This window comes from Poromitra crassiceps (assembly GCF_964638095.1).
Source record: "Poromitra crassiceps genome assembly, chromosome: 9".
NCBI lineage: Eukaryota > Metazoa > Chordata > Actinopteri > Beryciformes > Melamphaidae > Poromitra > Poromitra crassiceps.
The window spans coordinates 31,547,309-31,563,836 of record NC_139630.1 but is presented as its reverse complement, the minus strand read 5'-3'; the positions used below and the strand labels follow the sequence as shown (position 1 = coordinate 31,563,836).

The 16,528-nt window shown below is 43.9% G+C and overlaps 1 protein-coding gene across 1 annotated transcript in view; it reads left to right on the top strand.

Moving 5' to 3' along the window:
- Window positions 1-16,528, top strand: part of col12a1b (collagen, type XII, alpha 1b) — a gene marked incomplete at its 5' end in the record, with an annotated part of 199,768 nt that overhangs the window by 86,379 nt on the left and 96,861 nt on the right. Inside the window, 9 exons of the mRNA XM_083643682.1 lie at window positions 3,071-3,210; window positions 5,813-5,945; window positions 6,081-6,098; window positions 7,749-7,888; window positions 13,262-13,391; window positions 13,979-14,118; window positions 14,324-14,453; window positions 15,253-15,392; window positions 15,591-15,720. Coding sequence (XP_083499808.1) covers window positions 3,071-3,210; window positions 5,813-5,945; window positions 6,081-6,098; window positions 7,749-7,888; window positions 13,262-13,391; window positions 13,979-14,118; window positions 14,324-14,453; window positions 15,253-15,392; window positions 15,591-15,720 — 1,101 coding nt within the window. The remainder of the gene's footprint in view (window positions 1-3,070; window positions 3,211-5,812; window positions 5,946-6,080; window positions 6,099-7,748; window positions 7,889-13,261; window positions 13,392-13,978; window positions 14,119-14,323; window positions 14,454-15,252; window positions 15,393-15,590; window positions 15,721-16,528) is intronic.

Below are 16,528 nucleotides of genomic sequence, written 5' to 3'. Positions count from 1 at the left end.
TTTATTTTTTATTTTTATATATATTTTTTTATTTATTTGTTTTATTTTTTAAACTGCGACTTTCTTGAGATGCATATTTGTCTTTTAAATTGACAAAATTGAACATGTGTACCCCGTGGCACAATTCAAACGGGATCAAAACGAATAAAGTCTGTCTTCGTTCAATCACCGCCATTCATATGTTTTCAGACGCTGGTACGCTGAGAGAGGCAGGAAGGGACGTTCACTTTGGCTCCCTATTGTTGAGCCTACTGTAACATTTTCCTCTGACCAATAAAGATAGCAAGGATAGTAAACATACCTGACCATTTTTCCACCGACATTTACAGTCCAACATGATATTCAGCGTACGTTAATGCCATCTGCGCATCTTTGTGACTACCCAATCACATTGCGCAACAAAATCTGTCTGTGACATAACAACATTCTCGAGGCGCGCGGCATGAAAGGAAAGTGTCCAGAGACACTTGTTTCTGTTGAAGATGCATCGTTTCTGTCGAGTGACACTTATCAAAGGTGTTGAGCGCCCTATGAATCAGCCTTAAGGCTTAAGGCTTCTTACTACTTAAAATCAGCTGACAGCAAACTGTTTGACAGCCAAAGGCAAATCCATAGGTTAGTTTTCTGGCCTTTTCATTCTGTGGTGAGTACAGAGACTGTCCTTTAACTGACAGGTTCAAGACCCTCATGTCATTAAAACAGCCCTCCTGCTTAAGTTGGAAGCATGCTACAACTGCAGCCTCCACTTGGGGCGTTATCGACGGCACCTAGACCTATATAGAGAGGCAAAGTGAACTTCACTTCCTGCTTCAGCACTGTACCAGATATTATCTTCCGCAATTCATTTTCCCATAGATATTTCGTAAAAGGCTAATAAAAATAGTTTTACTTGGTCAAACCAAACGGTTCAGCTAATGTATATTTAGAATCGGGAGAGACCATAGAACATTTCACTCAGACCAAAACTTAAAAAAAACTAACATAAAAAAAATATTTTCTTTAAACCCGCATTTTTTTAAGTTTTGGTCCGAGTGAAATGTTATGCGATCTCTCCCGTTTCTAAATATATCTGCACCGTTTGGTTTGAACAAGTAAAACTATTTATAGCATTTTACGAAATGTCTATGGGAAAATAAATGGCGGATGAAAATCTCTGGTACAGTGCTGAAGCAGAAAGTGACGTTCCACTTTGGCTCTATATACTGCAACATCAGCTTGACGAGAGGCTCGCAGGGGCGTCCCCAGCAAAATGAGTCAATTGTGTGATTTCACTAGGATTTCAATGACTAGAGGTTAGCCCAATGAGAGAATGTAGTGCATACTGCATATACTCGGTAATAGCTTTCACTCTCTCCTGTTATCTCCCCATCTACATTATAGTATATAATATAATATAATATAATATAATATAATATAATATAATATAATATAATATAATATAATATAATATACAGCCCTATGGCTCCTACTGCGAGGGCTTTGACACCCGATGAATTCCGCTTTAGGTGTCGTTGAACAAAACACTGAACCCTAACCCGCTGCTCTTGACCTCTGACCTCCCTGTGGAAAGAGGATTCCTCCTGCGGGGATAGAGAGAGCACCACAGAGACCAAACAATGTCTGAAGGCTCCAGTTGAGTTCGAGTCAAGACCGAGACCAGGTCTCCAAAAGGGGGTCAAGAAAGACCAAGTCCAGACTGAGACCGGAGCAAATCGAATCCTGTTCATGAGCAAAATATAGTCATAAATGTATCAATGTATAGACGTTTGAGGACCATCACACTAGGTTTGTCGTAGGTTTCTTGAGTTTTGACATTTGCTAAAAGTCTCTTCTGCTCAGTTCTCAAGCAAGTGTGACAGACTTCACAGTTAATGCCCAGACTTGTCGTCATAGCAACTAACTAACAGTTGCCATTTTATGCTGTACTAGCTAAATGACCATGCTAGACCGTGGGGGGGAGCGTTCTACTCATTCAAGTTGTCTGAGACTACCAAATTACAACCAGTAAACACTAGCAGGATACACTATCTATCCAATTACTGTAGGTCCTATAGTTTAAATCCTTTTGGCTTCAAATAACTCAAGTACTCCCAAACCCATGTGTGACATCCTCTTGGTCTACCTGAACTACATCAGTAAAACAATGCTATCGCACAGGTGCTTATTATTTCAACCTCCCTTGCTGCTTTCCTTGACTAAGCCTCTCCGGGCCCGTCACAGTAAACGTGGTATGACCCGTCACAGTAAACGTGGTATGGCCCGGCACAGTAAACGTGGTATGGCCCGGCACAGTAAACGTGGTATGGCCCGGCACAGTAAACGTGGTATGGCCCGTCACAGTAAACATGGTATGGCCCAGCACAGTAAACATGGTATGGCCCGTCACAGTAAACGTGGTATGGCCCGTCACAGTAAACGTGGTATGGCCCGTCACAGTAAACATGGTATGGCCCGGCACAGTAAACGTGGTATGGCCCGTCACAGTAAACATGGTATGGCCCGGCACAGTAAATGTGCTATATGGAGTTGTTGTGATGGTGACGAGTTCTATTTTAACTGTCCTCACTTCCCCTCCTGGACCCTAAAACAGCCTTCAGAGGACTCACATGCTATGGCCAATAAATTTGTGTGTGTGTGTGTGTGTGTGTGTGTGTGTTTTGTGTGTTGTGTGTGTGTGTGTGTGTGTGTGTGTGTGTGTGTGTGTGTGTTTTGTGTGTTGTGTGTGTGTGTGTGTTTTGTGTGTCAGTGTGTGTGCGTGTATGCGATCATTTACGGCCTTGGCCCTGTTCATCATTAATCCCAGGTGAACGGTGTGGAAAAGTTGTTGTCAACATTCACACACACACACACACACACACACACACACACACACACACACACACACACACACACATGCATAGACACACACAAACACACACAAGCAAACACACACACATTACCGGTGCATTGGCCTGCGCAGGGCAGTGAAACACACTTGCAGCTACAGTAAATACTCGTCAAATGGTGTTGCCTCATCTCTCAAGACTTCCTCGTAATCCCCTCCCCCCCCTGTTTCCGCTCATGTGAACAGATGTTGTTCCTGCCCCGAAGAACCTGCAGCTCTCGGAGGTGACCCACACCTCGTTCAAAGCCTCGTGGGAGCACGGCGCGCCGGACGTGGCCCTCTACCGCATCGGCTGGACCAAGAAGGGGGACCCCAACGTCCAGTTTGTAGGTCAACGGGTGCAGGACACCCACCTTGGCTTTATTAGACTTGATTTATCCGACTGAGAAAGCTAGGCTATTACTTCGGTCGACGCTTCAGTCGGACGACTCGCGTACACAGATTGAGAAGTAATGCAGAAGATACAGAGTTCAGTATGGCGTCTAGCGGGCCGTTGGATGAGTAGTGTGTGTACCATGCTTTAACAAGGTTCTTTCCATTATACTTACACACATTCACTCCTTGGTTGACCAGCTAGCCGAGGCCGGAATGTAGTCAAGACCTTAGTCGAGTTCAAGTCAATTCCAAGACCAGGTGAGGTCGAGTTCAAATGGAGGTCAAGGCCATGTCAAGACCTCGACCAGAGCAACTCAAGTCCTGTTCAAGACCAAAACAGGCAGTACATGATGTACATGTCTCAAAGGCAAACATATATTGATTATGGAGTTTGTTGAGGATGAACAGAGATATCTATCTGTAGGAGATCTGGTCTTAGGATGAACAGAGATGTAGATCTATCTGCAGGAGATCTGGTTTTAGGATGAAGAGAGATGTAGATCTATCTGCAGGAGATCTGGTCTTAGGATGAACAGAGATGTAGATCTATTTGCAGGAGATCTGGTCTTAGGGTGAACAGAGATGTAGATCTATCTGCAGGAGATCTGGTCTTAGGGTGAACAGAGATGTAGATCTATCTGCAGGAGATCTGATCTTAGGATGAACAGAGATGTAGATATATCTGCAGGAGATCTGATCTTAGGAGGAACAGAGATGTAGATCTATCTGCAGGAGATCTGGTCTTAGGATGAACAGAGATGTAGATCTATCTGCAGGAGATCTGGTCCAAACACTTCAACATCCAACTCATCACTCCATAGCGGGTTTGAGGACCACTATATCTTCGGAAGGTTTTAGAGAGGCTGGAAAACAACCAACACTGGGATGAGGTTGATAAAGGTTGATAAAGGGTTAAAAAAAAAAGAAACAGAGAAAGCGTTGTTTACCAGCAGAATTTAAACAGAGTCTTATTGTCTGAATCCAGTGGGATTTTGTTTTGTCTTTTTTCGTTACGAGATAAAGGGAAGACCCTGAGGACGATCTGTTGTGTCAGTTGTTGTGTATTTTGTGCCTTGCAGTTTCACAGATCCCTGGCTTCAAGTCCTGCCATGCCTGGAAAAACCTATTGTTATTTTGTTTACGCCAGGGCTTAACTGAAAACATCCACTTCCATCCATGCAACAATAATGCTCCCATTGTTTAGTTCTTGTTATGCCCTGGCCCTCTTAGCATCGTTTTGTGCCCACTTTTTCCATTCTCACCACCCTCAACCTCAACCAACTCCCAACACAAAAATCCACGAATGAAATCCATACCGGGTTCTTTGCTCTAGATAGAGTTTAAATATGAAGGGGGGGGGGGGGGGGACATTCCACAACATCAGACTGTCAATTGGCAATTGAGTAGATTTAAAAAAAAAAAAATTATGGTGGGTATTTTATTTAGTAACAAACAAGGCTCAGTCTCAGAGGGACTTCATCAGTTCTTAAACTTAATGCCTGTAATCCAATGCAACATTGTCTTTCGTGTATTAAAGTAAGAATCTGCAGCATTTTCATAAGAAAAAAAACATAATTTTTGCCCTTTATCACTGATTGAAATAACACAATAGACACAAACATGTACGACCTCACTCCCAGGACGAAATAGAGCTGAACAGTCATGTGACATTTCTTGCCCCGGTAGAGACTTCCCCATTCATTTTATCCATAGACATTTCTGAGGGAGGGCCACCGCTCAACCCAGCCAAGTATCGGCCAAGGTGCTGGAAAAATAACTAGAGTTACAAATAGTTATATAACGAGTTTTTTTGGCTGGAATCAAGCCAACCCGTGACCTACTGAATCATGAGTGACCGTAAATCATTTCAGTTGGAGCAAAAACAAAAAATAAAGACGAAGGGGAAAAAAATTTGATTTCCCCCCCTCCCCCGAAATGTCTATGCCTGCTCTGGTAACAGGGGAGATGAAGGGGGGGAGGAGAAGTCATCCACAACTCAATGGAGGCTAACGTTAGCGAGGCTAGCATCCAATCCAACCCATCGCTGTCAGACTCACATATTGGTTTGTTCTGACGCTAATGACGCACCCACTTTTCAACGATCCAATCAAACTCCCCAAATGTTTTCCCCCGCCTCTCTAGCGGCCTGTAGTTGTCCAATCAAATTCCTCCCAGTCTATGGTCTCGCTCTGGTCCCGCCTATAATCAACGTTTCGCTTGGAAACGCATCTCGATAATGAAGTTAAATACTCTGGAATGCCATTTCAACTCGACTTTAAGTCAAAGGAAATCTTTAGGTTTAAGTAAAACGTGTTTTGGACCATAGTGTTGTTTGTTCTCCATTGTTTTTGTCTTCTTGAAACCCATTGAAAGCTTGGCATGGATGATTGGTTCCATTCCGACTGGGCCCACACAGACTCAGAAGAGTGTTCAGCAGACTGGCACAATATGTGATTTCATATGTCATCTCCTCTCGCATTGAATCTCTGCTAGTGGCAGTAGCGGAGTAGACGGTGACCTACTTCTTCTCTCCCTCTTTCTCCCTGTCACCAGGCCATCCTGAATAACGATGAAACCACCCATGTTCTGCAGAACTTGGACCCCGACACCCTGTATGACGTCACCGTCACGGCCATCTACCCCGACGAGTCGGAGAGCGAGGACCTGATGGGAAGCCAGCGCACATGTGAGCCTTCTCCCTCTCCTCCCCTCCCCCCCTGCGCTCCCAAACCACAACTGTCATATTTTACACTCACAAGACCTCGCTGATGTAACGCGCACACTGAAAATAACACTCTGTTTTCTCAACGTCTCTTTCTAGTGTTGAAGGATCCCGCTGGTATGTCATTTGAGAAGGAGAAGGGCATTGTCATTGTAATGTTCATGTTCATGATTATGGTTGGAATGGTAACGTGGATGACAAGGACAGTTTTGACGGAAGCACATTTTTTTCCCCTCTCCCCTTTCATAACTGCATGTTTGTGCATTTCGCCGTTGATGCGTTCACACCCCCAAGCAACTCGGGGAATCAGTTGCCGCACATTTATTTGTTTTCTACAACCAAAGAAATTGCCTCGTTTCATCAATTTGCACAAAGATGAATAATCAATAAGCACTGAGATTGTTCTTCTGTGTTCACAATTAGCACTAGATGTTATTTCAACATTGCGTCTATGCTTTAGTTTTCATACAGCCTTGGATCTTTTTTGGCGATGTATAGTCCAGTTTTATACACGTTTTAGACAACTAACAGTGCTTACGCCTATTAGCCCTCCTGGGGCATAGGTCATCAACAAGGCTTTTCCAAGCACCTCCTGAGCCAACCTCTCAGGCCCATCCTCTTGGCATCAGCATCCGAGTCTCTGCGCCAGGTGCTTCGTGGTTATTGCCTCTCTTTCTTCTCCCTTTGGGGGGTTCCACTTGAGGGATTGCCTTGTGATGTATGAGGCTGGTTTGCAGAGTGTGTGCGCAGAAGTACAACATAACGCTTTATTTTTGTCATTTACTCCAGAACATATAAATGATACTAAACTTTCACTTTCGAACCTGATGCAGCCTCATTTTAGCCTAGACATCTACAACCATGGCAACATCCTTGCTGCTACAGCTAGCAGTCAGCTAGCAGTCAGATTAGCTATCTGACCGTGGGCAATGTGGTTGGTGGCGGTGTGAACGCAGATTCAGAGCTTCAAATGCAAAAAAAGTGTGAAAATTAACCCGTAACACATCGTCCTCCACTGACTCCTCATTGTCAACCATTTTGTTTTAATTCCATTGCCGACCATTTAGTTTCAGTGTTATCGTCAACCATTTTGTCTTCATACCATTTTTCTCGTGTCACAGCGCCATTTGCCATTCGTCATCCTTCATCAGTTACATTGTAATGTCATTTCTCATGTCATCATGTCATCCTTCATCAGTTTTCAACCCAGTCATCAAATAAATGTTGCATGTGCTGATTTACTGTATTGTTCAGTCATTTGCAGTCGGGTTGGGGTTGCTACACTTTTGATTCAACCGATTCGGCAAGAGAATTTTATTCGGAACTCCAATACTGAAAAACCTTTGGCAAATTTGAAAAATTTGGATTGACGAGAATTTGTCATATTTGGGAATTTTAGTATAAATTTGACATATTCATAGTAGTAGGAATATCGAATGTAATATAGACATGCCTATTATACATTAAAAACCCCACATTAAAAGGTCATGGACTGAATTTCTAGTTTTATTTTAAATGAGTTGAAAGGAAAGTTGCTTGACTCCAGCCCTGCTCTGTACTGCTCCAGACTCCATGTTGCTGCTCTTGTTGTGAGCTTCTCTGCTCTCATTATACCATTGACCCATCCAGCCTCATGACCCAAGGGATCGTGGGAGCCAGTTCACGGCACCATCACCACCCTCATCATCCTCATCATCACCATCATCATAAAGCCACTGAACGTATTGGTTGTGTTGTGTCTAACTGGACGTGTCCGTATGCTCCCAGTGCCCCATGAGCCGCCGCGCAACCTGAGGGTGTTCAACGAGACCATCAGCACTCTGACGGTCAAGTGGGAGCATGCCCCTGGTCCGGTCCAGAACTACAAGATCACTTACCAACCTACAGCTGGAGGCGAGGCTCTCACAGTACGTATATACTGTATATACACTGTATATATATATATATATATATATTACTTATTTAAAGCTGCACTAGGCAAACGTTTTAGATACAAATACATCAGTCTCATCAGCATCACAAAATAGGGCCACAACAGGGAGGAGCAACCCATCGCCCCTAATTGAGACGCCGTAGATTTGCTGAATTTACAGCAGGGTGTGTTTGATCTCACTATCATGGTGCACCGCTTGCACGCGGCAAGCAAACAATGCAGTCACACGGAGACGGCGGCACAGTGATCAAATAATCAAATCCAGCGCACCTGGGAAGCAAAACATGTCAGGAAATACTCAAACACCCAAGGTTCCTGTCGGCACTAGTAGGAAGCTTCTCCTCCTAAGTACGGCACAGGCTGTGGAAAGACTGCGTTTAAACAGTCACACAGCAGTATCATTTTACCCGTGCCGGATAAATTACTGGATTCCATAGGAGGACTATTATACCTTCAGATCTGCAATTGGATGCCGGAGACGGGTAGGAGAACGTTTTGAACAGCTGTTCCCCCCTATTGCCTTATGGAGCTGAGTGTGACCCTAGTACTGCACGCGTGTATACATTACGGAGTACAGTAGAGGGGTCACTTATGGGGCTACTATGGCACCAGTTCAATGTTCCCATTCCTAATTTTAGAGGATAACACTCAGATGTTTTGAATTGTCTTGTGTCTTGGTTTTTAGGAAAGGAAACCGAGACATTTTAAGTGTCACTGTAACATGTTCAGCCCTTTTGATTTAACCCTAATGTGACTTTTCAGTAACTTTATCAAGTTCTACATTTTAAGTAGGCCTAATAGTCCAACATGAGACTCTAGAATTCACATAAAACAGAACCAAGGCTTTCTCAATTTCAAGAGACAAACCTTGTAGCTGCGCCATTGATAATGGACAGAGAGATTTATAGAGTAATTTAGTTTTTACACCCAAATTGGCATCATTTCATAGATTTTTTTGTAGATTGTTGTGTTAGCAAAAATATAATCCCTCTCTCCCTTAACCATAAGATGGTAAAATCTGGGTTGTGTCTATTTGTCCAACATCAGAATTCACAATTTCACTTAAATTCCTTAGGGTGTATTGTCTTTATATCATATTGTTCTTGCTCAGTGAGCGTTTGTTCTGCCTGGTCAGGGAGTGTTGATGCTGGCTGCTGCTGTTTGACTGGACACGTCTCCCGTGTGTTTTAGTCAGTTAATGGCAAATCAAGGGATCTTTTAACGTCATGGAAAGATTTAAACCCTGCCAAAATACTTTGCAGTACATGTTCCCTGTGCACATCTATCAACCAATCTCAAGAGGGAGACCATTTCAATTCACATCCAACAATTCATAAATAATTATTGGATGTGATTTGAAATCGTCTCCCTCTTGAGATACACCAAGATGTCCTCAATGAAGAATTGGGACACATCAGGGAAAGCTGAGAGCACTGCAGGAAAGGGAAAAGGAGCATCTTCCTCGTGCATTTGTATTTAAAGAAAAATTATGGTTTGTGATTTGAAATCATTGTATGTAAGGGATCAACAAAGAATACAATTAAATCAGGGAAGAGCGCTGCCAAAAATCCATTGTTTCCTGCCGATTTTTATACAACAAAGCATCCATGTTGAATTGTCATTCGGAATCATCTCCCTCTTCAGATTAACTCATTGAGTGCCAATGACGACAATCGTCGTCAATTCGGTTAGTGACGTAGAGTGCCAATGACGACGATTGTCGTCAATTGCGTTTTTTGACGGTGGGACGTGGATCAAAGCCTATTACATCTCCTATAAAAATATGGGAGCTATTGAAGGTGTATAACCTATTTTACAGACCCATTAGGTGGCGACAGTGCTCTCCAGATTAGAGAAAGGTCAGGAAAAAGCCCCGTGATGAAAGAGAAACCGCTCATGCTGCAGCCAGAGCCATATAGATGGCTCTGGCTGCAGCTGACGTTGGCTGCGAACAGCAGTCAATCCGCGCCCACAACTGAGCCCCTCTGCCTCTGTCTGTCTGTCTGCATAGTTTCTCCACACGATTAGCCGCCAGAAAGGCAGCACCCGACGCCGAAGGGCCAAACCATTCTCAGCAGTCCGGTTTGGCTTTTCCGTGTTGCGCTGGGAGCCGGCGCACAAAAACGGAGCGCTCCGAAAATAGACTGGGTGCGTGAGGCTGTGTGTTAGTGTGGGGAGGAGTTTGCAGCTGAGGGGGGGAGAGGGGGGTGGGGCACGCAGGGCACCACACAACTACACCACGTCACTACATCAGAAAATATTAGCTTCAGACTCAGTGAATGTGCTTGAAATGCTTCATTTCACAAAAGGCGGAATATCTCAGCTTCTAATTTGAAACGTGTCTTTTTGCTCAAATTCTTATATCTTCTCCGGCTCATAACTAAAGAACGGAAAATGGTATCAATAAACTTTTTTTTGCAGATGATAGAAGAGAGTCTCATCGTTCTTTGTGCGTGTTCGGTCTTTACATAGTAATATCACACAATATTCTGTGGGCCTCGAGAAATCACTGAAAACGCTCTGAAACTCTGGCACTGGGAGCGTCCGTTCTCCAAAAGTGGCTGGCACTCAATGAGTTAAGGAGGTTCTATGTAATTGGGGGCTGAATGGAAAAACTGCCGCCCATTCATTTGAACGTAAGCTGCTCACCAGCGCATGACACATTTTTAAAGGGGCTTTTCATTTTTAAAGGGGCTTTTCCCCCTGGTTTTACTTCCGTGATGTGCAGCCCAAGGTCATGTCTGCTTGCATTCACGAGCAATTATAGTGACCAGAGACATAGAGAGAGAGGGAGCTCCAGAGTTATAGTACATAGAGAGTGAGGGAGAAAACTGCTCTTGGTGGCTTCTGAAGAAAAACTTCCCCATAAAGTAAAACTTGATCATTCAAATAGTCATTTTTGACTTTGAGTGATTCCCGGGGGAAAAAATTCCTCACGTTTTTACAGCTGCTTCTTTCCACATGTAAGTGGACGGGAGCTGTTCCTGGCGGCTTGCTTCAGATGCAACAAACAAGTTGAATTGTACATAATTGTAGCCTAACGTACAAGCCACAAACTCTTTATCCTGGCTTCTTTGTAACACGTTGCTAGCACTAGATACATCATGTAACAACGTGATGACTGCCAAGAGATGAGAGCAGACGAAGAGAACCCGTAGCTAAAACTCAGCTCCATAATAGAAGAGTGAACTTTAGGTGAAGAACTTGTAGCCTTTCTCTAGTTTGGATCCAATCAAGAGTCAATGAACGCAGGTCTTTGTACTTCACCCCTGTTCATTTTGAGCAGGTTGTGGAGCGATTTGGCCATAGCTGGCAAGTGAAGGCCATAGCTGGCCATAGCATGGAAGTTGTAATACACCTGTTTCTCAATGATGTGAAAATAAATGAAAATCACCACTGAATTGGTAGATGCAGATGGATACATCTTGAGATACAAGAGAGGTGTCCACAGCGAAAAAGGAAAGGAAAAAAAGTTTACGTTCTCATCCATTTTGCTATGACGAAGCACCTATATTTGGGTTGTGATTTGAAAGCGTCTCGCTGTTCAGATACACAAACACGTCCCCGAACGAAGAATTCAAAACATCGCCGGAGATGTGTGAGAAAAGTTTCCGGCGATTCTGCGTTCCTTCACTTCTCTTTTGACATTGGGTTTATGACGGCGACCCCGCGGTGCCACTGTGTACACAGGGGAGTGCTGGCCTGGCTGCCAAGCCTGCATTCCTCTGGGATGACCCGATAGTGATTAGCGCCGGCGCTGACTTGGATCTACTTTAAGGAAACGGCGGGTTGTGTGAAAAGAATTTTTGCGAGTTACAAATTTTATTGTGCTCTCTGAAATGTTATGACAGCGTTCCCCTAAACAACGTGTCAGGGTTGAGTCGTGATGTCAGAAGTGCAAGTCTGTTTAATGCGTTTCTGATCCCCTCATGACATAAGACGTACATACCAACACCCCGGCGTGGACATCTGCCGTGGTATTGTCATGCGCAGGCTTGTTGTTTTAACTCACTTCATAGAATCCAGAAGGGATATTTAGCACCTGGTTCCGACACAGCTCTAGAAAAGTATAGTATCGGTGTCCAGATGTTGCGGTTCTGAAACGCTTTGGGGATTGCACCAAAATACGATGTATATAATGTTAGAAAATGGGGAAAAATTCAAATGAAAAATCATTGTTTTCCGAAGCCCAAGATCACATCCTTATTCATGAACTAGAAGGCCACGCGAAGAGTGCAGATCTCCGCCAAAGGCCGGCTATTATTGCTTGTTCGTGAGTCGGAGCCGCTCCAAAATTGAATGGGTCCTTCTTTGGCCCATGCTACACTCCTCCATGCACTTTCAAGAAAATCGGCCCAGTCGTTTTTCCGTAATCCTGCTGACAAACAAAACGGCACCGAAAACATAACCTCCTCGGTGGAGGTAATACATGGAGGAATTGTAGATGAGTAGTGGGTGAATTATTGGCCCTTTTAGAGTTTTCCTGGAGTTCCTGGGAGACGGGAATGGGAGCGTGGATAAGTGATTGCAGATTGGGAGAAATTCAGTTGCTGCCTTAATAGATTTGATAGATCTAATGGCGTTGAGTCCACATGTTGCACCTTCATGAATTTTATTTTGTAGGCTTTGTTATGTGCCACGTAGAAAAGTTTCATTCTAAAGAGATCTCCACTATTTAATTTTCTTTTGCATTTTACTCTATCTCTCTATCTCTTTCTGATAAAAAATGATAGCTGGCATGGAAGCAAAACCCATTCTTAGATGTTAGTCTCCGGCTTTCTTTAGCTCTTTACATAAATAAATAAATAAATAAATAAATAAATAAATAAATAAATAAATAAATAAATAAACGTATGTGGTGTTATTTTTTGAGGTTTCAATTTTGAGTAATGAATATCAGGTAAAACATTTTTTTTTTTTAAATTACTGCCCGACCCCTTCCCAAATATACTCTATACTGAGTTGAAATGAGACATTTCACAACAAAATTGTTAATACTCAAAATAAATGACCCTGCATTTGAGGACACTGATACCTACTATAGTTCTTATTGTTCTTATTTTAAGCATATTGCCATGTGTGTTTGCACTGTTAAGATGATTCACTGCTCACTGTTTGGATGTCTGTGACAGTCTGGATCTCATCTCATCCTGACTGTACAGTTAGTGCACCTCAGGGCTTTCTCGCCTCGCACCCGATCCAACCCCTGACGCCATCTTTCTGCGTCAGCCGCTTGTCACTTATCTGTAATGAATTGTTTTCTTGCTCTGAGGAGATGCCACTCTCATCTCTGCCAATAGACACATCTCCGCTCTGTCTGACTGTTTGACGTGTTCCCTCTGTACAGACGCAGGTTGGAGCAAAGAAGAACCAGGTGATCCTTCAGAAGCTGACGCCCGACACGGCTTACTCCGTCTCTGTGGTGGCCGTGTATCCCACCGGCGTCAGCATACCTGCCTCCGAGGCAGGAAAGACCAGTAAGTGTCCCCCCCAAGACAGGGCAGTCTCAATCAATACGGCACACTTAAAGTTACAGTGTGCGACATTGTCATGGAAACAACTGTCCGTTTTGCTGCTGTCTATAAAATAAACAGTAATCCAGCCTATACCTGGACAAAATTTTACCAGCATCTGGCTAGTGTTGATTTCTTACTTTGGTCTCAATCAAGGTCCACAACACAGGGATCATATATCTAGGAATGACTTACTGTTAACATATGACAAAAATGCAAATGTTATTTCATTTAGCATAGGCAACCTCAGCAAATGAGGCAACTATAGTTGTTTTACTTGCCTAAGAAAGCTAATCGTTAGCCAACTTTTTGCCAAAAATGCTGTGTTCATTCCATGTTCCAGAATTGAATTTGTTTTGCGGAGAAATGCCATTTTCACATTTTCACATTTTCACACGTGCCCACAGTGCGTAAATCTGCGTGTCAGAGTTCAGAGATTTCACGACTTTTGATGAGATCGTGTTAGCATGGACGGCAACAATGGAGGTCGTTCTCCTCGATAAATAGCTGCTTCACCTGCATTAGTAACCTTGTATGTGGCGTTCCCTCAGAACCTCTGGGCGGCGTGAGGAACCTGCAGGTGGTGAACCCCACCATGAGCACGCTGAACGTGCGCTGGGAGCCCGCCGAGGGCAAAGTAAAGGAGTACAGAGTGCTTTACGTCCCCGCTGCCGGAGGAGCTGAGAGCACGGTAGGACTGGTAGGAGAAACACCTGCTTACTGTCGGCTAACGCTGCACAGTGGTTAGCATGAGCCGCAGGTCTATGTCTTAACTATTCACTGTTTGCCGTTCTTCAAAAAAAGTTTCTTTCTTTCTCTCCTCATGGGTTTTGGAAGCAGTCAATATAAATGTAATTTAAATGTCATTAATGTCTTTTTTGTGTGGTAATTCTCAGGAACAAGTGTCAGGAACCACTACCAGCACCGTACTTCGAGGCCTGCGGCCCGACACTGTCTACACTGTCTCGCTGGTACCCATTTACAATGAGGGAGACGGCATGAAGATGTCTGAGAACGGAAAGACAAGTAAGACTGGCTTCATAACAGAGGCAGAGAGACCGCTAAAATACCAAACTTATACCAAGTATAAAAACGTATACATCTACACAACCAAATCCAAACCAAATCGGAACCCTAATCTAAGAAAGAAGCACTTTTCGCACAGGATGCGTAAACAGTCTGACCAGGCCTGAGAAGTTGTCCCCGTTACAACATTGCTGTTGACGAGCTGAAAGTAGTGATTTCACAAAAATCTAGGGAACCGAGATTCTTCTTCTTCTTCTACTAATGCCTAGTTCCTCATTGCGCGGCTCGCGAGACGCTGGCGGCTCTCGAAGCTTTAGTTGGCGGCTCTAAGAAATTGCAACACATTTTTTTTTTTTTTTTTTTTTTTTTTAGATTTTTTTTTTCTTTCCCTGCTCTCCCAAAAATTTCAATAAACCTTTATGGCATATTATTACAATACTTGTCCAAAGAGTCAGTGACTGAAAGTCACGACTGGTGAGCACTCTCAAAAGTTTCAAAAAGTTACGGTGCAAGGCGCAAACAATAAACAGAGGGACAAAAAACCAGCACTCAAAATAAATCCTTTTGGGTTGTTTTAATACCTTCAAGCAGCAGCAGTGACAATGAACGTTTCGGCGTAAGCCTTCCTCAGCCAATGCTCACACGTGCCCACAGTGCGTAAATCTGCGTGTCAGAGTTCAGAGATTTCACGACTTTTGATGAGATCATGTTTAGCATGGACGGCAACAATGGAGGTCGTTCTCCTCGATAAATAGCTGCTTCACCTGCATTAGTAACCTTATATGTGGCGTTCCCTCAGAACCTCTGGGCGGCGTGAGGAACCTGCAGGTGGTGAACCCCACCATGAGCACGCTGAACGTGCGCTGGGAGCCCGCCGAGGGCAAAGTAAAGGAGTACAGAGTGCTTTACGTCCCCGCTGCCGGAGGAGCTGAGAGCACGGTAGGACTGGTAGGAGAAACACCTGCTTACTGTCGGCTAATGCTGCTCAGTGGTTAGCATGAGCCGCAGGTCTATGTCTAACTATTCACTCTTTGCCGTTCTTCAAAAAAAGTATCTTTCTTTCTCTCCGTTTTTGGAAGCAGTCAATATATGTCATTTAAATGTAATTTATGTCTTTTTTTGGGGGGTAATTCTCAGGAACAAGTGTCAGGAACCACTACCAGCACCGTGCTTCGAGGCCTGCGGCCCGACACCGTCTACACTGTCTCGCTGGTACCCATTTACAATGAGGGAGACGGCATGAAGATGTCTGAGAACGGAAAGACAAGTAAGACTGGCTTCATAACAGAGGCAGAGAGACCGCTAAATTACCAAACTTATACCAAGTATAAAAACATATACATCTACACAACCAAATTGAAACCAAACTTACGTTTCGAAACCAAACTTACGTTTCGGCGTAAGCCTTCCTCAGCCAATGCTGAGGAAGGCTTACGCCGAAACGTTCATTGTCACTGCTGCTGCTTGAAGGTATTAAAACAACCCAAAATGATTTATTTTGAGTGCTGGTTTTTTGTCCCTCTGTATATTATTACAATACAACAATACAGTACAACAACAATACAATACAGTTGACAGTAATAGAAGGTGCCAAATCATTCAAAACAGTAAGCATTTTGTTTTAGTAGGAGCATTGTGCCAGCGTGCAGCGCTGTTCCAAAACTTGTCAATGTGTGTCGTTGCCTGGGAAACGCACATCCCATAATACAACTGTTCGCATCGCATCCCATAATAGTATGATGATACTTGGGATGCCATTGCGAACATAGATGTGAACAGGTTAGCTAAAACTTTAGCGTCGCCAGCGACGGCCCCCACTGACGGCCCCCACCGCTGCGGTCGGGGTACGTTTCGAAATCCCTCCAGGCCTGAAAGATTTTCTAGGGGAAACTGGTATATTGACTTTGTCCTGCCAGTGCGGCTCTCATCGAAGAAATAGTGAGGATCACTGTTCTAATGGCTTTCTGGCAGACTGGATGCCTTGCTGCCTCGCACAGGATATTACACAAATTCCAGACTCGGGGGTCCGCCCCCTCCTCAATGCTCCTCCCTCTGGCCGCCTCGCTCTCCTATTC